The sequence below is a fragment of the Xenopus tropicalis genome, chromosome 1 (assembly GCF_000004195.4).
Source record: "Xenopus tropicalis strain Nigerian chromosome 1, UCB_Xtro_10.0, whole genome shotgun sequence".
Taxonomy (NCBI): domain Eukaryota; kingdom Metazoa; phylum Chordata; class Amphibia; order Anura; family Pipidae; genus Xenopus; species Xenopus tropicalis.
This window is the reverse complement of record NC_030677.2, coordinates 214,306,396-214,327,942: the sequence shown is the minus strand read 5'-3', so window position 1 is coordinate 214,327,942 and position 21,547 is coordinate 214,306,396. Positions and strand designations below refer to the sequence as shown.

Here is a 21,547-nt window from a genome sequence, read left to right as displayed (position 1 = left end):
TCTTGCAGTGTGTGTAGCATATTCCCAAGCGTTTGTATTGAAGGCAGGCAGAGCCCTTGTATCCAAAATGGCTGCTGTGGGAAATCCTGTAGGATTTAATCCTCACACTGTCACCTGATTGCTGTGAGCTGCCTGTTGTACTGAGCTGGGATTGTTATATGGGAATGTGCCGTGTATTCCAGCTGTGCTGCATTCCCTCCCAGTTGTATAAACCCTGTAATATGTTACTGGGGATCTGCTGAATGAACTGCCTGTTGTAATGTCGCTGGGCCGGGGCCTTGTGATTTACCTGAAAGTGTCAGAGTTCTCCCTACTGTTCTACAGGCCCCAGACAGGGGCACATCAATACAATGGTATAAATATCTAGTATAAATAAATTTAAAGCAACTGGACTTGTTAGGTAATCATTGAAGACGTTTCACTTCTCATCCGAGCAGCTTCTTCAGTTCAACTGACTGGTATGGGAAGTCCTCAGCATATATACTCTTCCACTCATCCAATCCCAATGGCACTATGTAACTCTTCCACTAATCCAATCACAATGGCACTGTGTAACTCTTCCACTAATCCAATCACAATGGCACTTTGTAACTCTTCAGAAAGGTGACATCTGAAACTCACAGAGGTGTGAATGCTGTGGAGTTACTTTGAAAGGATTACCAAAGTATCATGCAACTCTTCAAACAGGTGTTACTTGTTAGAGTTGCATGAATGGATGTGTGAAGAGGTGTAAAAGAGGCCATTCATGTCAAAGTGGAGAAACCATCCCTAAACAGAGGCGGGGGATTTCGACACCATCTGTCTGCTACATACAATGCTGTTCTAACATCTGTACCCCGGCAGTTTCAGAACTCTTCACACATCCATTCATGCAACTCTAACAAGTAACACCTGTTTGAAGAGTTGCATGATACTTTGGTAATCCTTTCAAAGTAACTCCACAGCATTCACACCTCTGTGAGTTTCAGATGTCACCTTTCTGAAGAGTTACAAAGTGCCATTGTGATTGGATTAGTGGAAGAGTACATATGCTGAGGACTTCCCATACCAGTCAGTTGAACTGAAGAAGCTGCTCGGATGAGTAGTGAAACGTCTTCAATAATTACCTAACAAGTCCAGTTGCTTTAAATTTATTTATACTAGATATACCATGACCTGGATGAATGAAAATCTTCATAGACACAATGGTATAAAGTTACAGTATCTCTGCCTGATGTGTTCAAGCCCCCCTGCCTGCTGCTGTGACTGCCCCTAGGCTGAGTGTGGGGGCCAGATGATCACGTTGGTTGGTGAGATGAGGGCGGCCATCAGATACTCTGGGGCCCTGCACAGGTTATTTATATGGGGCCCCCCATGAACACAAGCGCACAGTACCCAAATTTTGGCCACGCCCCTTGTGTGTGAAATATAAACAGCTGATGTTATACTATAATAAGCAGTTTATATAAAGAGTTCCCCTGATTTATGTGCTAATAAGTCATTCAGTTTATTGGGGGTCAATAGAGTTTGCCCTAAGTTTAACCCCTTCCCATCTACCTGCCCCTGCTGGATGGATGTTACGCAAGTTTTTCCATCAGTTACATAAACTGCGTACGTTTAGGGGCCCCAATGATCTTGCTGTGGGGCCCAATAACAAGTCAGTAGTAGTTCATAAAAATAGCAAAAATAATGAATGTGCTAATAAGTCAGTATTTTAAATGGGGGGTGAGTGCAGTTTTTATGCAAGTTACCTAACTTTCTAGGCAAGTTACGTCAGTTTCTAGGCAACTTTTGCAAAAGTTATGTAAATTGCATACGTTTTAATGTAACCTTATTGGTAACTTGATGAGCCCGGGCCCCCTTCCAAAGAAGATTTTCATGGGGCTCTGCATAACAGTACCCCCTTTCCCCCCCTGATGGCAGCCCTGGTCCTGTGCCAATAGATAAGTGCCACACGAGGAGTGTAACACTGTCAGAAGTGCCAGAAATGGTGTTAATAGCATTGTAAACTGATATATAAAATATATATAAATATTGTATAAATTTTTCCTCTGAAACTCCAACTTCATATTTTGAATTAGTTTCCCACTTAAGGTAAAATACCCACATTCATTTCCAGTGGGAATAAAATCATGGGAACTGAAAGAGTTAACAGGAAGGTTATATCTACACAATACATTTGCCCAACCCTTTGTGATTTATAAAGTTCCACTGGTTATAGAGAGAGAGGAACTTTCAGTTTCATTTCTTATTTCTGATTCCAGCGATGGCGGCTGCTGATCTGAGAGACGAGCTGAGCTGCTCCATCTGCCTGAGCATTTATACTGATCCGGTATCCCTGCCCTGTGGCCATAACTTCTGCCGGGGCTGCATTGGGGGGGTGCTGAGTATCCAAGAGGGGTCTGGGCGTTATTCCTGCCCTGAATGCAGAGCTGAGTATCAGGAGCGCCCTGCCCTGTACAGGAACAGAGCTCTGGGGAACATAGCAGAGAGGTTCCGTCCGACTGAGACAGAGCCGGGGGAGACTGGGATCTTCTGCACTTACTGTCTCCTCTCTCCTGTACCTGCTGCTAAATCCTGTCTGCACTGTGAGGCTTCTCTGTGTGATACCCACCTGAGGGGGCACTGCCAGTCAGCAGAACATGTACTCACTGAGCCCACCGCTTCCTTTATGGGGAGAAAATGTTCTGTACACAATGAGCCCCTAAAGTATCACTGCTGTGAGGACTCTGCCTGTATCTGTGCATCCTGCTGCCTGGCCGGGGGGCACCGGGGCCACAGGGTAGAGCTGCTGAGTGAGGCCTCTGAGAAGAAGAAAGAGAAACTGAGGAAAGTTCTGGAGAAACTGAGCCCAGAGAGAGAGGAGACTGAGCGAGGAGCCCAGAGGCTGCAGGAGTGCAGGAGAGAAGTGGCAGAAGTGGCAGCTGGTGAGACAGAGAGAGTCACTGCCCTGTTTAGGGGCATCAGGGAAGAGCTGGAAGCCCTAGAGAAGCGACTCCTGAGTGACATCTCCAGGCAGAAAGAGGAGCTTTGCCTCCAACTCACTGAGCTGATCCAACAGCTGGAAATAAAGAAGGATGAGCTGTCCAGGAAGATCCGGCACATTGAGGAGCTGTGCAACATGGCAGATCCACTCACTGTCCTACAGGAACAATGGGAATCCTATGGAGCTGCCGCTTGTGAGGCTGAGGGGGCAGATACTGAGGGCAGAGAGAAAGACGGTACTGAGGGAGCAGATACAGAGGGCAGAGAGGAAGATAATACATTATTTTCATTCTTTTCTGCTTTTATGCCTTGGACAAAGAATCAAAAGAAGACACAGATCTATACAGACACAATACAAGAGAGAGAGGATACTGAGGGGGCAGGTAATGAGGTTAGAGAGAAAGAGGGTATAAAGGTCCCGGCTGTAGGGGATCTGGATGTGGGTCGGATCTCAGAGACATTACTCACAGGCTTAGCTGGGATTGTGACTGGGGTAGAGGGAAGGATCCATTGGCAGGAGGCTACAGAGCTGGTACTGGATATAAACACGGCTGGGAATGATGTATCTGTATCAGGGGATGGGAAAATTGCTTCCTACTCACATACAGACCGGTGTCGCCCACAAACCCCAGAGAGATTTCAGTATCCTCAGGCTTTAAGCACCAGGAGTTTCCCCTCAGGGCGACATTACTGGGAAGTGGAGGTCAGTGAATCAGGGGACTGGGGGGTAGGGGCGGCCTATCCCAGTATAGAGAGGGGAGGGGGTCAGTCCTGCATTGGGAATAATAACAAGTCCTGGGGTTTGTGGAGATGCAATAATAACTATACAGTGACACATGACTGGAAAGACACACAGTTACCCCATGTCCCTTCCTGCAGGAGAATCAGGATCTCATTGGACTATGAGGCCCGACGTCTGTCTTTTTATGAGCTGAGTGAGCCAATCAGGCACTTACACACCTTCACTGCCTCCTTCACTGAGCCCCTTCATGCCGCATTCTGGGTAGGGTGGGATGGTGACTGGGTGAGGATCATTAGTTAGGGCCCCGCCCACTGCCCAGCAGAAAGCTGTTAAGACACTCACTTATGATGGGTAAGTTCTGTATAAAGGGACACATAAAATCCCCCAGTGCCCCCTATAAAGACAACCCAAGGCAGGTGAGGTAGGAGATAAAGGTATATAAATATAACTATATATGCAAGGTATAAAGTAGAATATAAAAGTCAAATATACCATCTTATAAAATCACAAGGGCCAGACATGATAGTGCTGACTAGTAAAGCCCCTACGTGCACTTTGCTATTTGTACAGCTGGAACCACAGAGCCCACAGACAGTTGTAAAAGGGGTATCATATACTTATTAGATAAGGTATGTATCCTCTATAAAAGGCTGAGACTTTCAGGGTCTCATTGGAAGCTGTCTGTGACACATTTCAGCTATTGTTCTGTGTTACTGAAAGCTTCCACAAGACTCTGTCTTTCATTACTGAATAAAGCATCAGTTATGTGAGAGCCTTGTCTCAGGGTCTTGTTCTATAATAAGGTTCTTGGTTAAAATTACCAACAAAAACCATTCCCAGAGCTGCCCTTAGCCCTGTGATGCCAGGAAAGGAAGGAGGTGCAAGAGCCATATTTACATTGGACACTCCTCTAGCCGTGACTGGGCAGCCATATTAACTAATAGTTGTCTAAATTCAATTTCTATACTGCCAGAATAATATTAATTGCTTTTGACTCCTTAGTTTCAACCCTCATTGCTTTCCCTGTATCTCTCTGTACCGCCCCTTTCTCTCTCAGCCAATGAGTGATGTCCCGCCTCCTGTACATGGGCCAGTGTTGGGCAACTTTTCCCAGTGATCATTTGCCAGTTGGCTCACGTGTGAGTGAGTGTTTTATTGTGTAAGTAAAAGAACCTTGCACTATAGTGCAGTTTCGGGAGCACAATGTGTGTAAGTACACATCCAAATATTACAAGCAACACATATTTAATGGCACACCTATAACTAAAATTCAACCTTTATTAAAACTCCCATAAAATCATTGTATTACAATCAGGGATGAGGGGAAAGTTAAAAAGATATGCCCCGGGAACCTATCAGAAATCCCAATAGGCCAGTGAATAACAATTAGTATGTAATCCTCACTGCTGTTACTCGGGTAGCGGGGTTGGGGGACTGTCCTTTTTAGTGGGTAAAATCAATCTGTTAGCGCTATTTCCAACCTGATTATCCCCACACTGCATCTAAACCTTCTTTACCACTCCGCAGTTTCCTTTATAAACTTTATTATTATTCCTTTATTGCTTCAATATAGCGGCTTCTAATTTTTTATTATTTATGTAGCCCTCTTCTGCAACTGCTGAACTTCTAGCATGCAATTGTATGCGTGTGGCGCTACAGGAGCCCTGTGTCCCTGCTTATATGGGGGAGCAGGTACACTATTTACTGCTGTTCTGCCACCCAGGGCAGGGATAGGTTGAACTGTAACTCCCCTCCCTGGGACACTTCTCTGGGTTAATCTGTTCAGTCCTCCTTGGGGTGGTTGCCCACCAGGCAGTTGAGGATCCACTCTTTGAGGAATTGACCAGGAGACTGGAAGTGCTGATTAACCAAATAAACTTCTTTATTGCATCCACACAGTATCCAGTATTATGACATGCAGGTTCAGGTACTTTCTCCTTACTTCCTCTAGGAGACCCTCCCTTAGGCCTATTCCCCAGTACTCCCCCCAAGAGACCCTCTCAAGGGGATTTCCACTAGGAAATAATCACACACAGTTTGCAGCAAATATTAACTTTATATAATGAAGTGAAAATGAAATAGCATTAACATGCAAACAGTAATAACCCTGCTTTGGGAACCTGTATGGGTTTAGCCACTACTAGCTCAGTCTCTCTGGGGACTCAGTCCCACCCTCCCCTCATGAAGGAAATACCCTTTCCCAGTTCAGTCCTGGCAAAGTCCCTTCCCCAGAGCTCTTTCAGTTTCCCCAGGTAGCGCTACCTGCCCCAAAGTACCTCTCCCTTTGGAATGGCAGTTGCACCCATGTAGCAGCCCCAAGAAACACCGGCCCTCACACAGGGACACACACAGGAGACTCTATACCTTCCCTCAGATGGATCCCTCACTTGGGATTCACACAGGGACACACACAGGAGAATCTATACCTTCCCTCAGATGGATCCCTCACTGGGGACTCACACAGGGACACACACAGGAGACTCTATACCTTCCCTCAGATGGATCCCTCACTGGGGACTCACACAGGAGACTCTATACCTTCCCTCAGATGGATCCCTCACTGGGGACTCACACAGGGACACACACAGGAGACTCTGTACCTTCCCTCAGATGGATCCCTCACTGGGGACTCACACAGGGACACACACAGGCGACTCTATACCTTCCCTCAGATGGATCCCTCACTGGGAACTCACACAGGGACACACACAGGAGACTCTATACCTTCCCTCAGATGGATCCCTCACTGAGGACTCACACAGGGACACACACAGGAGACTCTGTACCTTCCCTCAGATGGATCCCTCACTGGGGACTCACACAGGGACACACACAGGAGACTCTATACTTTCCCTCAGATGGATCCCTCACTGAGGACTCACACAGGGACACACACAGGAGACTTTGTACCTTCCCTCAGATGGATCCCTCACTGGGGACTCACACAGGGACACACACAGGAGACTCTATACCTTCCCTCAGATGGATCCCTCACTCTGGGGACTCACACAGGGACACACACAGGAGACTCTGTACCTTCCCTCAGATGGATCCCTCACTGGGGACTCACACAGGGACACACACAGGAGACTCTGTACCTTCCCTCAGATGGATCCCTCACTGGGGACTCACACAGGGACACACATGAGACTCTATACCTTCCCTCAGATGGATCCCTCACTGGGAACTCACACAGTGACACACACAGGAGACTCTATACCTTCCCTCAGATGGATCCCTCACTGGGGACTCACACAGAGACACACACAGGAGACTCTATACCTTCCCTCAGATGGATCCCTCACTCTGGGGACTCACACAGGGACACACACAGGAGACTCTATACCTTCCCTCAGATGGATCCCTCACTATGGGGACTCACACAGGGACACACACAGGAGACTCTATACCTTCCCTCAGATGGATCCCTCACTCTGGGGACTCACACAGGGACACACACAGGAGACTCTATACCTTCCCTCAGATGGATCCCTCACTCTGGGGACTCACACAGGGACACACACAGGAGACTCTGTACCTTCCCTCAGATGGATCCCTCACTCTGGGGACTCACACAGGGAGACACACAGGAGACTCTGTACCTTCCCTCAGATGGATCCCTCACTGGGAACTCACACAGGGACACACACAGGAGACTCTATACCTTCCCTCAGATGGATCCCACACTGGGGACTCACACAGGGGACACACACAGGAGACTCTGTACCTTCCCTCAGATGGATCCCTCACTGAGGACTCACACAAGGACACACACAGGAGACTCTATACCTTCCCTCAGATGGATCCCTCACTGAGGACTCACACAGGGACACACACAGGAGACTCTGTACCTTCCCTCAGATGGATCCCTCACTGGGGACTCACACAGGGACACACACAGGAGACTCTATACCTTCCCTCAGAGGGATCACTCACTGGGGATCCACAGGGGGTAAAGACATCTTACCCAGTGTAGCAGATCTCTCTTACAGCTACACAGTATTACAGTCACTGCTTACTGGATCTCTCAGATCTCAGACTTAGCCTTTCCTTCTTCTTTAAATCAAGATCACCATAAGACTTAGGAAAGTTCAATTTGTTCAATGCTATTTTGTGAGTTTTGCCTTTCCAGAGGAATTCTAAGAGGGCTGATTTTAGCTTATTGATATCATTGTGTTTGATTAGGAGAGGTAAATTTATGATAGTATAAATACATTTTGGAAAGATCATTTTGTAGAAAACTATTTTTCCTTTTAAGTTCAATGGTAAATTCTTCAATTTTTGACTTAAAGAAATTATATTTTTTATCATAGATACATAGTTTAAGGAATAGAGCCTTTGGAGATCAGTCAGTAAATATATTCCAAAATATTTCATACTTGAAAGGCTTTTGCCAATTCCTAGTTTCTTTAGAATGCTTGGTGATGTTTGACCATATACATCCATAAGTTCAGATTTGTTTAAGTTTATTTTAAATCCAGAGATAACTTCATAATGCTGGATAATGAAAAATATGTTGGTAAGGTTTTTATTAGGGTCTTTGACAATAAGAATTAAATCATCAACAAAAGCAGTTAATTGAACTCTTATTTTATTTTTTGATAATCCTGGCAATGAATCAGCAACTTTTAGTGATCTAATTAATGGTTCCAAGGATAGGTCAAATAATAGGGGTGATAAAGGACAACCTTGTCTGGTTCCTCTTTTCAAATAGATTAGTTTTGTGATTTCTCCTGCTGCCGATATCTGAGTAGTTGGGACTGAATATAATAAATTAATTAAATCAATGAAAGGGCCATGAAAACCAAAAGCTTCTAAAGTGTCTAGCAGATGGTCCCAGCAATTGTTGTCTAAAGCTTTCTCTGCATCTATTCCCACCAATGAGATTTTATTAGTTTTTGCTGAGTATATGACTTTAATTAAGGTTCTCAAATTTTTAGTTCCTGATCTCCCCTTGACGAAACCACATTGTTCTGGGGAGATGAGTTTTGGGAGAATTATAGATAAACGATTTGCAATAATTTTTGACAATATCTTCACATCCTGGAAGTGCGATGGGTCTGTACGAGGATGTAATGGTTGGATCTCTTCCTTGTTTGAGCAGTACTGAAGTGTATGAATTGAGACTGGAGGGTAAAGGTTGTTTTTAATTAATGATAAAATTATACAATTCTGTAAGAAAGGGTGAAATTTCATTGATTAGGCACTTATAGAAAGGTCCGGATAATCCATCGGGACCTCTAGCTTTGTATTTCTTCAGGGATGAAATCGTGAATCTTACTTCTTCTTCAGTAATAGGAGAGTTTAAATTTTCCAAATCTGATTGGGGAATCTTGGGAAAAGTTATGTTGTTAAAAAATGATCTTCTCAACTTGCTATTAGAGTTGGTAGAAGAGTTTAAGGTCTCATAATATTTTCAAAAGGTCTCAGCAATCTCCAGTGGGTTATGTGTGATTTTATCATCGATGGACTAAATAGCGCATATCTTGTGAGGCTTGGACCAATTTTTTGTCATATTGGCTAATAATTTGTAGGCTTTGTTACCTAAATTTAATTATTTGGATTTTACATAACTCTGGTTAATAGAATCTTTAATGGATAACCAGGATTTGAGTTTTTTTTATGGATTTTTCAAATTTCTCACGGTTGACTTGAGAAGGAGTTGATTTAAAGGCTATATAGGCTTTGTTTTGTTTGTTACTAAGATCCAATACTTTTGAGTTTATTTTTTTAGTGAATTTTGATCTGAATGAAGTGATTTCTCTTCTGATGAATGCTTTCCATGTGTCCCAGAAGAGAGTTGGATTATTGGAGGGAATTGCATTATCAAATAGGAAGATTTTCCACTTATCTTTGAGCATTTGTTGAAAATCAGACCTAGAAGCTAAGAATACTGGAAATTTCCAAGGAATGTAGGATTTGGAAATATAATTAGCTGTAACTGTAATGCTGATCGGAGTGTGATCTGAGTAAGTAAAGTTCCCAATCGTGGCATCCGAAATATGGGATAGTAAGTTGGTGGATGTGAGTATATAGTCTATTCTTGTCCCCGTTCCATGGGAATGTGAGTAAAAGGTGAATTCTTTGATAGAGGGATTCAAAATTCTCCAGACATCTTTCAAGTTTGTATGATCCAGTAGGTCAGAAAATAATTTTGATTTGCTATAAGAGGGATTAGTGTATATACCACATTTATCCAAAAACCATAAATGTGATTAAAAAATCGCCTCCCACTATCACATTAAAGGAATTCAAAGATTTAATTCTGTGAACTAAATCTCGGTAAAAATCAGGTTTATTATTGTTTGGGGCATAAATTGAGCAGATATTCCATGACTGGTTTTGAAGGAGAATTTCTGCATGAATAAACCTGCCAGTGTTGTCCCTGGATATATTTATAAGATGGAAACTTTTTTGCTAAATAAAATTGAAACACCACCTTTTTTGTTTATTGCAGGGGAATAAATATTATCAGTGACCCATGAAGAGCATAGTTTCTGGTTTTTATCTTCATTTAAGCGTGTTTCTTGGAGCAGTGCAATATCCGTATCAAGTTCTTTTAGTTCTTGTAGAATGCTGTAACACTTGTTTGGCTATGATATGGCACAACCCAGGCTAGAAATAAGTATAGAGCATGTGTTACATGCGACCTTAATACACAGGAGTGGGCCTCGCTATATGGGAGGTACTAATGGAGCTGAGGGTGTAGTTGAACTACAACTATATAGAGCTTGTGTGGTGCAGATAGAATAATGGATGCCAGAAAGGTTCTTGCTGATTAACTATAGTACAGGTTTATTGGACAAGGCACAACTTAATAGTGCAGCAGGGATTATACTCACAGACACAGCAGTATAGGATTTTATCACAATGGATTACATCAGATGTGACACTTTAGGCACAGAATACCCCACGTGGAGGATGCACAGAGGATTAGTTACTACCCGAGGTGAAGACCTTTCAGAAGGGAGTGTTCCGGCCGACTGTGGTCCAGGGGAGAGCTCCTAACACTGGTACCTGGCGTCTAATAAAACCGGTCCCTAAAGAACGACAACAGAGCCGGGGTAGGCTAAACCCTTTTACAACTCCTGGTTGGGGCTATTAACTGCCCTTTCTAGATAAGCTGACTGTTCTCACCACTTCTAGAGGGTGCTATTATATAAATCTGACTGTGCTGGCTTGTTCTCATTCACGGGGCCCTGTCCCCAACTTACAAAATGGCTGGTTCTCTTTACTGTTTTCTCTTTACTAATTGCCTCAGGCTCAATGACGTGAAGCCTTGAGACAACAGCAGCCAGAGAGGAAGACACTCACTTGTGCAAGACACTATATAGTCTGCCAAGGGGAGTGGTCAACCTGGGCTAAACCTATAGGGGGCAGCCTAATAACTGTAACCTGAGTACAGATAAGATTTAGATAAGGGATAACACCATAGGGAGCTTAACCCTATGGGTCCCTACATTGCTTTTGCGTTTTATTGGTGAATTAATACCATTCACATTCCATGAAATAATTTTGATGTTATCCATAGATAAAAGATACAGTATACATAACATAAGACATTAGACTAGCCTTAAATAGATGGTTATCTGTAATAGCAGTAGGATGAAGATAACAAACAATTTAATAGGAAAAGAATGTTAAATAACAACATTGTGAAAAAGATATAATGACAGAACACCACTACACTATACATAACAAATTAAGTGGGTGTAAATAATAATGGATGACAATTTAAGTAAGTGAATCACATGACCGCTTTTTTCCTTAAGTGGATTAGAAGCCAAATAAACTCTTTATAAAGAATCTAACCTGTGAAACACTGCACCGTACCCCCCTCAGGTGTGTATAATAGACCTTTATAGTACAGTAAATGAAATTAATGTAGTCTCCAAACCTAGCAAAGGTTAAGTCTCCATCAGTGAATGATCCAGTGAGGAGATATTTTTGTCAATAGGAGATCTGGACCTGGGTTGAGAGTTAGGATTTTTTCTATCTCTCTTTATAAATGGACTGACTTTTCTGCCAATGAGAGAGGAGTGAGCTCCTGAGGTGTCTCTCTGTTCAGCTGTTAATTGCCCTTTTGAGTTGAGAGACTTTGTCCCATGAGAAGTGGATTTACCCCGATGTGAAGTAAAATCATGTACAAATCTCTCAGTTCTTTATAATCCTCAAAAGAATGCACTCCCGAATCTAGGAAATTTTTTAAATGGCGGGATATAGTGATGCAAACTTTACCTCATGGTGAAAAAGCATTTGACAGACATTTGTAAAGTTTTGCCGCTTTTTTGAGAGAGTAGCAGAGAAATCTTGAAACATTAGGATTTTGTCTTTTTCTAAATAAAGGTTTTTGAATTTCTTATATGTCTGGAGTATTAGTGTTTTATCTGAATAATCCAGGAATTTTACCAGAACTGTTGTCGGTTTCTGATGTGGCAAATCTTTCCCAGGCCCCACTCTGTGAGCTCTTTCTATTTGTAGGGATATAATGTCATTTTGTAGCCCCAGAGATTTAGGGAGCCATTGTGATATTAGTTTAATGAGAGAATCCTGTTTGTAATGCTCGGGTATGCCTACAAAGCGCACATTATTCCTTCTGGACCTATTTTTAAGCTCTTCAGTTTTATTTTCTAAGTCGGGGATTTTTTTTTCCAAAAACTGTATTTTTGACTTAGCTGAGGGAGAATAATTTTACTTCTTCTTCAGTAATAGGAAAGTTTAAATTTTCCAAATCTGATAGGGAAATCTTGGGAAAAGTTATTGTAGGGACCCATAGGGTTAAGCTCCCTATGGTATTATCCCTTATCTTTATCTAATCTGTGCTGTTATAGGGCAGAGCCCTCTGCACTCCTATTTCAGTTATTAGGCTGCCCCCTATAGGTTTAGCCCAGGTTGGCCACTCCCCTTGGCAGACTATATAGTGTCTTGCACAAGGAAGTGGCTTCCTCTTTTGGCTGCATGCTGTGTTCTGGACAGATCCCAACTGAGCCTGGACCAGAACATAGGCCCAGAAGCCATTTGTACCCTAGGGGACCACCTACCCTAGTGATAAGTCGGGGACAGGGCCCCGTGAACGAGGTAAAGCCAGCACAGACAGATTCATTTATAGCACCCTCTAGGAGAGGTGATTGTAGTCAGACTATTTAGCAAGGGCAGTTAATAGCCCCAACCAGGAGTTGTAACAAAGGGTTTAGTCCACCCCGGCTCTGTAGTCGTTCTTTAGGGACCGGTTTTATTAGACGCCAGGTACCAGTGTTAGGAGCTCTCCCCTGGACCACAGTCGGCCGGAACACTCCCTTCTGAAAGGTCTATATCTCAGGTGTCAACTAATCCTCTGTGCATCCTCCAAGTGGGTTATTCTGTGCCTAAAGTGTCACATCTGCTGTACTATCTGTGACATCATATACTGCTGTGTCTGTGAGTATAACCCTGCTGCACTATTAAGCTGTGCCTTTGTCCAATAAATTGTACTATAGTTCATGAGCAAGAACCTTTCTGGCGTCCATTATTCCATCTGCACCACACAAGCTCTTACCTAGTTGTAGTTCAACTACACCCTCAGCTCCATTGATACCTCCCATATAGCGGAGGCCCACTCCTGTGTATTAAGGTCGCATGTAACACATGCTCTATACCTATCACTAGCCTGGGTTTTGCCATATCATAGCCAAACAAGTGTTACATTATGTTGTCAAAATAATGATCTTCTCAACTTGCTATTAGAGTTGGTAGAAGAGTATAAGGTCTCATAATATTTTCGAAAGGTCTCAGCAATCTCCAGTGGGTTATGGGTGATTTTATCATTGATGGACTTAATAGCGCATATCTTGTGAGGCTTGGACCAATGTTTTGTCATATTGGCTAGTAATTTGTAGGCTTTGTTACCTAAATTGAATTATTTGGATTTTACATAACTCTGGTTAATAGAATCTTTAATGGATAAACAGGATTTGAGTTCTTTTATGGATTTTTCAAATTTCTCACGGCTGACTTGAGAAGGAGTTGATTTAAAGGCTATATAGGCTTCGTTTTATTTGTTACTAAGATCCAATACTTTTGAGTTTATTTTTTAAGTGAATTGTGATCTGAATGAAGTGATTTCTCCTCTGATGAATGCTTTCCATGTGTCCCAGAAGAGAGAAAAGGAGAAGAAATACAAGGAGACACCCAAACAGGTGGTCCCTGTCTAGACTTCAGAATTGCTGCACCGTTAACCCCAAAAAAGAAAGAGAAAAAAGGTGAAAATTATAATAGGCAATTCACTTGATCAAGTGTCATGGGACATTAAAACTTAACCTTTATTGGTAAAAATTAAAAGAGTAAAGTATATCTAGAAATAATCCCCATTAAAAATCGCCTGGGGTGATATTCAATTAAAGTACAAACTATGAGGTATTATAAGGCTGCTCAGAGTTAACCTGCCTCATTCAATTCATTAAATGTATCAGCTTAAAAAATAACTATTGTATCAAACACTCTCCACAATTCAAAAGCCCCGTAGAGGCAGCCAAGGAGAGATTGCAAAAACACCTGCAACAATTGTTGCAAAATTGTTGCCAAATAAGGAGAGCTCGAGTCCCGTTTCCTTATGAGCTATATTAACTGCTGAAACAGGGTAGGGGATTCAGACCTCGTGGTAGCTGTGTTAAAGTACAGAACTCTTTCAGCTACAGGCTACAAATTCGGCCGTTTTCTGTGCCCCCCACCCCACCATGAAATGAGTGCAGGTAGCTCAAAATTGCAGCTTAACCTCCCGTTTTTTTTTTTTTATAACATTGAGGCACCCCTGCTTACTAAAATGCACATCAGTCGTGCAGACAAGTCAGCCCACCCTTCCAAACCCAGAGCCCCGCATCAACACCCACTCCACCCCCCTTCAAGCCCGACGCGCGTTTCGCCCCTTCACGAGGAGCTTTGCCAAGGACAGTCCTTGACAAAGCTCCTCGTGAAGGGGCGAAACGCGCGTCGGGCTTGAAGGGGGGTGGAGTGGGTGTTGATGCGGGGCTCTGGGTTTGGAAGGGTGGGCTGACTTGTCTGCACGACTGATGTGCATTTTAGTAAGCAGGGGTGCCTCAATGTTATAAAAAAAAAAAAACGGGAGGTTAAGCTGCAATTTTGAGCTACCTGCACTCATTTCATGGTGGGGTGGGGGGCACAGAAAACGGCCGAATTTGTAGCCTGTAGCTGAAAGAGTTCTGTACTTTAACACAGCTACCACGAGGTCTGAATCCCCTACCCTGTTTCAGCAGTTAATATAGCTCATAAGGAAACGGGACTCGAGCTCTCCTTATTTGGCAACAATTTTGCAACAATTGTTGCAGGTGTTTTTGCAATCTCTCCTTGGCTGCCTCTACGGGGCTTTTGAATTGTGGAGAGTGTTTGATACAATAGTTATTTTTTAAGCTGATACATTTAATGAATTGAATGAGGCAGGTTAACTCTGAGCAGCCTTATAATACCTCATAGTTTGTACTTTAATTGAATATCACCCCAGGCAATTTTTAATGGGGATTATTTCTAGATATACTTTACTCTTTTAATTTTTACCAATAAAGGTTAAGTTTTAATGTCCCATGACACTTGATCAAGTGAATTGCCTATTATAATTTTCACCTTTTTTCTCTTTCTTTTTTGGGGTTAACGGTGCAGCAATTCTGAAGTCTAGACAGGGACCACCTGTTTGGGTGTCTCCTTGTATTTCTTCTCCTTTTCTTTTTTTGTACAATTTTACTTCAGTTGCACGTTACCTCAGTGTTCTTACTCCATTTCATACAATCTTAACATAGGAGTGTAGACAGTTACAAGTTGAAAGTGCATAGTTAGTGAGGACGGTGCTAGCTTTTTCCATTTCTATATTGTCCCAGAAGAGAGTTGGATAATTTAACGAGAGAGTCCTGTTTGTAATGCTCGGGTATGCCTACAAAGCGCAAGTTATTCCTTCTGGGCCTATTTTCAAGGTCTTCAGTTTTATTTTCTAAGTCAGAGATTTTTTTTTCCAGAAACTGTATTTTTGACTTAGCTAAGGGAGAATAATCTTCCAGAGAAGAAATCCTTTCCTCCATTTCTGATATAGAAGTATAATGTGAGGTAACTTGTTCTACTATCTTATTAATCTCTGATTGTAGGTTTTTAACTACTATTTCAATTGATTTTTCTATTGTAGGATTTGCTACCTCGAGTGCCATTTGCTTGTAATTCATAGTTTCATCAGAGCAGCCTCCTGATACTGCGTGGTTTTGAGAGATCTCGTCGGCCATCTTGGAAATTTGATGTGCGTCTCTCACCCCTGCAGGATTCGGCGAGTTTTTAGGTCTCTTCTTCTGTTTCTGAGGGGTCCCCGCCATGTAAGAGACAGGTTAAGGGGGTCTATTTCTGCTGAAAAGGTTGTTGATATGGGGGCACACACTCTATCACTGTGCGACCGCTCCCTCAGGCGACCATCCCGGAAATCCCAGGGTGTGTTTTTAACCATTTTTGCTTCTTTATTTTGGTTTATGTTAACAATAAAAAAAACTTTCTTTCTTTTTAAATGGGTTTGATTGATAGATATAGGCTAATCAGGGGCTTAGTTCATATAGACTGAAGTTTGTTTGTGTAACATTTATATATGTACACCCTGCAAAGCTAAGAAAACAAACATAGATTTAGGCTCTAACTCTTTACACTTCGGGTTGTACATGGACATAAGGACTGGCAAGGAACTGATGAGCTTTATCCACTAATTTATTATGTCATTTGGCACTGAAATCCACTGGTAGTGGCAAATTAATGGCATATGAGGCCCCTAGGCTACATTTCCAGAGGCCCCTCTTCTTCTCCTTGTATATTATTATTATTATTATTATTGTTGTTAAGACATATTTATAAAATGGCAACATGTTCCGCAGCACTATACAAGAAATGGGTGTATACATCGGGAATACAGATTTATCTACAGAGACAGGAGAAACCAATACAAGAAGTAAAGCTTTTCCAATCTACAGCACAACTGATTCAAGACAATCTGTGGCCAAAGGGGGTAAATGAACTATATGGGGCCCAATCCCCTGCAGTAATTTCATATGCACCTACTCACTCACAGGTACTGCCCTATACACACAGGAACAGATTCTTTCCATGAAAGAATAGAAAAACCTATTTTGAAAGAAAAAAAATGGGGGATTTCTGTGATTTTGAAATGACAAAAGAAATGTTGTTTCCCTAAAATGGAGAAAAACTTATATTGCTCTACTATGGAAAGCCTTGAAATTGCAGGGAACTATTTCTGGGTGACCCGATGGGCAGCGCCATCATTTATTACATTTATATAATATACAGTTGGGTCATTTCCCTATGGGACCAAACTGTAAATTATATCCTTATAAACGGTGCTTAGTGATGTCATCAGTTATATTTGGAGCTTAGTGATGTCATTTCTGTCACATGACTCACTAAAACGTGTATATTATAATAAATAAAGTCCCCCCCATGTAAAATATGAGAATATTAGAAGTCACCAAAGAGTTCCATGACCTGTATAAAAGCATAAAATGAGCATAAAATATGGTCATGGACCTCCTCATAATATCCTTATATTTTACAATAGGGTGTACTTTATTTACTATATATGCATTTATATATATATATATATATATATATATATATAAAATCACATCTCAGTGCTGGAGGCTGATGGTATCAGATATGAATGATATGGGTGAATAGATTATTATCACAAGTGTCGGGGTGTTTCAGGTTCATTACTGAGCTGATTCCCAAAAAGTTGGGACACCTGCTATAATAATTTCTTATTTACCCAATAAAGGGGTCACTTTCCACCACTTTGTTTATTTGACCCATTACCCTATAGCTTTCTGACTGGTTAACATGGTGCTGCACCAAAACACTAGGGTAACCAGTAGTATTAGTAGCCCCAGATAAAGCTGTTCCCTCTGGGGGACTCTCTCCGGACACAGCTCAGGGCATTAATAAGCAGGATAAACCCCCTCATCCCGAGCGGAACCTGCACTCCATCTTTATTATATGTGGAAGAAGCCGCTAAAAGCTGTGCCCAACAGCGCCACATTGTGGCCACATGTGAATTTTTGCTACGGCAACAGAATACTAGTGAATTGTCGCCAGTGAGTACTTTCTCTAGTGCCACTATCTTTCAGAAAAGATTCGCTAGTGTATGTGAGTGTTAATTGAAATCAGTGGCTATGTACAGGACAGATATGTGTATTTATTAAGGATGTTGCTGAACTTGGTGAAAGTGCCCAGATGCAGAAAAAAATATTATTGTTACAGTTCAACAACAACATTAACAAGCTAATTCTAACAAATTGAAACACGGGGGAGGGGGATTTGTGAGTGCATTAATACCTGGACAATTGGTATATACATGTTAATAACTTTAATTAACCACAAACAATTAACAGGTTAAGAATTTATTTATTTGGAATCATTTGATCATTTAATTAAAAAAAACAAATCTTTGTGGGAGGTGGCCAGCCAGCATGTGTGAGATGCACAGTCAGGAACAATACAGTGTCAGTAACGGTACAGTGTCAGGAACAATAGAGTCAGGAACAATACCGTCAGGAACAATACAGTGTCAGAAACAATACAGTCAATAACGATAACGATACAGTCAGAAACAATACAGTCAGTAACAATATAGTCAGGAACAATACAGTGTCAGGAACAATACAGTCAATAATGATACAGTCAGGAACAATACAGTCTGTAACAATACAGTCTGTAACAATACAATCAGAAACAATACAGTCAATAATGATAGTCAGGAACAATACAGTCTGTAACAATACAGTCTGTAACAATACAGTCTGTAACAATACAGTCAATAATGATAGTCAGGAACAATACAGTCTGTAACAATACAATCAGAAACAATACAGTCAATAATGATACAGTCAGGAACAATACAGTCAGGAACAATACAGTCTGTAACAATACAATCAGGAACAATACAATCAATAATGATACAGTCAGGAACAAACCAGTGTCAGGAACAATACAGTCAGGAACAATATAGTGTCAGGAACGATACAGTCGGGAAAAATACAGTCAGGAACAATATGGTGTCAGTAACAATACAGTCAGTAACAATACCATCAGGAACAATACAGTGTCAGTAACAATACAGTCAATAATGATAACAATACAGTCAGAAACAATACAGTCAATAATGATACAGTCAGGAACAATACAGTCAGGAACAATACAGTCTGTAACAATACAATCAGGAACAATACAATCAATAATGATACAGTCAGGAACAAACCAGTGTCAGGAACAATACAGTCAGGAACAATATAGTGTCAGGAACGATACAGTCGGGAAAAATACAGTCAGGAACAATATGGTGTCAGTAACAATACAGTCAGTAACAATACCATCAGGAACAATACAGTGTCAGTAACAATACAGTCAATAATGATAACAATACAGTCAGAAACAATACAGTCAGTAACAATATAGTCAGGAACAATAAAGTGTCAGGAACAATACAGTCAAGAACGATACAGTCAGGAACAATACTGTCTGGAACAATACAATCAGGAACAATACAGTCAATAATGATACAGTCAGGAACAATACCGTCTGTAACAATACAATCAGGAACAATACAGTCAATAATGATACAGTCAGGAACAATACAATCAGGAACAATACAGTCAATAATGATACAGTCAGGAACAATACAATCAGGAACAATACAGTCAATAATGATACAGTCAGGAACAATACAGTCTGTAACAATACAGTCAATAATGATACAGTCAGGAACAATACAGTCTGTAACAATACAGTCAATAATGATACAGTCAGGAACAATACAATCAGGGACAATACAGGAGTTAAAAAAAATTGGTGGAAAATAGGTTTTACATTAACACCTTATATACAGAATAATACTTTAATAGTAGTAAAAATGCATGCTTTGTGACACCGGATATGCCATTTTTGGGGGAAAGCAGGATTTCCTTTCATTAATACAGTTACTTTGCAGATCTAAGTTAATCACTTCGCTAGAAGCTGGCAAAATGGATTTGAGCAAAATGGGGGAGGAAGAGAAAAGTTCGCCCTTTAGAAAATACAGAATTTGTACTTCTTCGCCAGTGAGTAGTCGCCAGCGCCTGTTAGTAGGTAAATGTGCAGCGAATATTCACCAGAAAAAGACAATTTGCCCTTTAGTAAATGTGCCCCTATGGGCAGGAACCGAGTGCCCGTCCTTATGTCACACGGAGGAAGTCACAATGAAACCATGTTTCCCACTCCCAGAATGCAGTTCTGCAGGAAGCCCTTGGTGGGTCTGGCCTGGGACTACAACCACCTCATAAAGGTTTGATTCCTGAAATAAGCACAGTAATTACATTAATCATTACTCTTATCCAATCAGGTGCCCTGTCTGTTATACCCATGTATGAACTCAAACACTCCGGTGCTATTCACAAAAGGCACTTGCACCCGTGCTGTCTCCTAGCAACCAGGAGGTTGCTTTTAGTAAAGGTAACTTTTAGTAGGTTATAGAATGTTCAGTTGTTAGTAACTTTTCAATTGGTCTTCATTATTTTTTTAAATATTTTTTAACATATTTGCTTCTTCTTTTGCCTTTTCCCCTATGAAATGGGGGTCACTGCCAAACAGCTATTGCTCTATGAAGCTACAATCAGTGGCCTAAGTACCTATATAGCAGACCCCGCCCTCACAGGGGGCCCGGCCCACGGGGTCTGCTGTATTGTATTATCTTTCTATTCTGTCCCTCTCTTAATCCTATTCCAGTCTCTCATTCACACCACTACCTGGTTGCTAGGGTAACTTGAACCCTAGCAACCAGATAGCTGGAGAGCTGCTAATCAAAAAAGCTCATTTATAAATCACAAATTCTAAAAAAAATAAAAACCAGCTGCAAATTGTCTGAGAATATCACCGACTGCATCATACTTAGGGTTAATTTAAAGGTGAACTAACCGTTTAGCGTCAGTTCCTACATCTGTGTTTCATTTATCGGCTGCATTTTGGAGTCAGCGCCTGCAGTTTTGATTGGCTGCTGTTTGCTCATGTGACCATGGCAGTTTCCCACAATGGGAAGGATTATTACAAAGAGCAAGTGATTAATCTGCACACATGTACGGTCTGTATATAAATATATATATATATATATCTGTAACCATTTATGCACTGCAACAAGATGTAGATTATTGTTATATATTACATATATATTAACTATATCACAACCTGTGAATAAAATAAATTTACATTCAGATATGAGGAGATGATGATAATATCCAAAAAGTGACTTTCCCAGGAAAAAACTCACCTGCTCTGTAGAAGGTCCTGTAAGCCCAGCAGCGCCATCTTGTGGTTCTGTGAATAAACATTAAGGATGAAGATTTTCCCTTTCATTTCATGTCTATAGATCCCCCAGGACCCGGTAGCTGTAGGGTGATTTGTGAAGTAAAATTGCCTCCCAATCTCTCCACCTGATTGGTCGGTAAGGTACCGGATCCCAAGTGCTCTTCCCCATATGCCACAAGCAATGAAGTATAACGTGGGGTAGAATGTGCCCCCACAAACTGGTTCTGCCCCCTCTGCGGGACACTATCTCCACTGATTGTGTGGGTTCCCTCCCACAGCCCAGTAACTTATAGATGGGTAAGTTAGTTCCTGAAGAAACTGACAGTTAGATTGTAAGCTCCTCTGGCAGGAAATGATATGACTAATGGGCAATTACTGGAATGTGCTGCATGCTACTTAGCATATAGCAATATAAGCTAATAATAATGTTATAATATACAGTTGGGTCATTTCCCTATGGGTCCAAACTGTAAATTATAT

At 41.6% G+C, this 21,547-nt stretch overlaps 1 protein-coding gene across 1 annotated transcript; it reads left to right on the top strand.

Moving 5' to 3' along the window:
- Window positions 1–2,219: 2,219 nt before the first annotated feature.
- LOC100494780 (E3 ubiquitin/ISG15 ligase TRIM25-like) lies at window positions 2,220–4,106 on the top strand. Its single transcript, XM_012966678.3, has 2 exons — window positions 2,220–3,228; window positions 3,322–4,106. Exons 1-2 carry the CDS (start codon window positions 2,246–2,248, stop codon window positions 4,004–4,006), a joined length of 1,668 nt encoding a protein of 555 aa, XP_012822132.1. The 5' UTR covers window positions 2,220–2,245; the 3' UTR covers window positions 4,007–4,106.
- The last annotated feature ends 17,441 nt before the right edge of the window (window positions 4,107–21,547 follow it).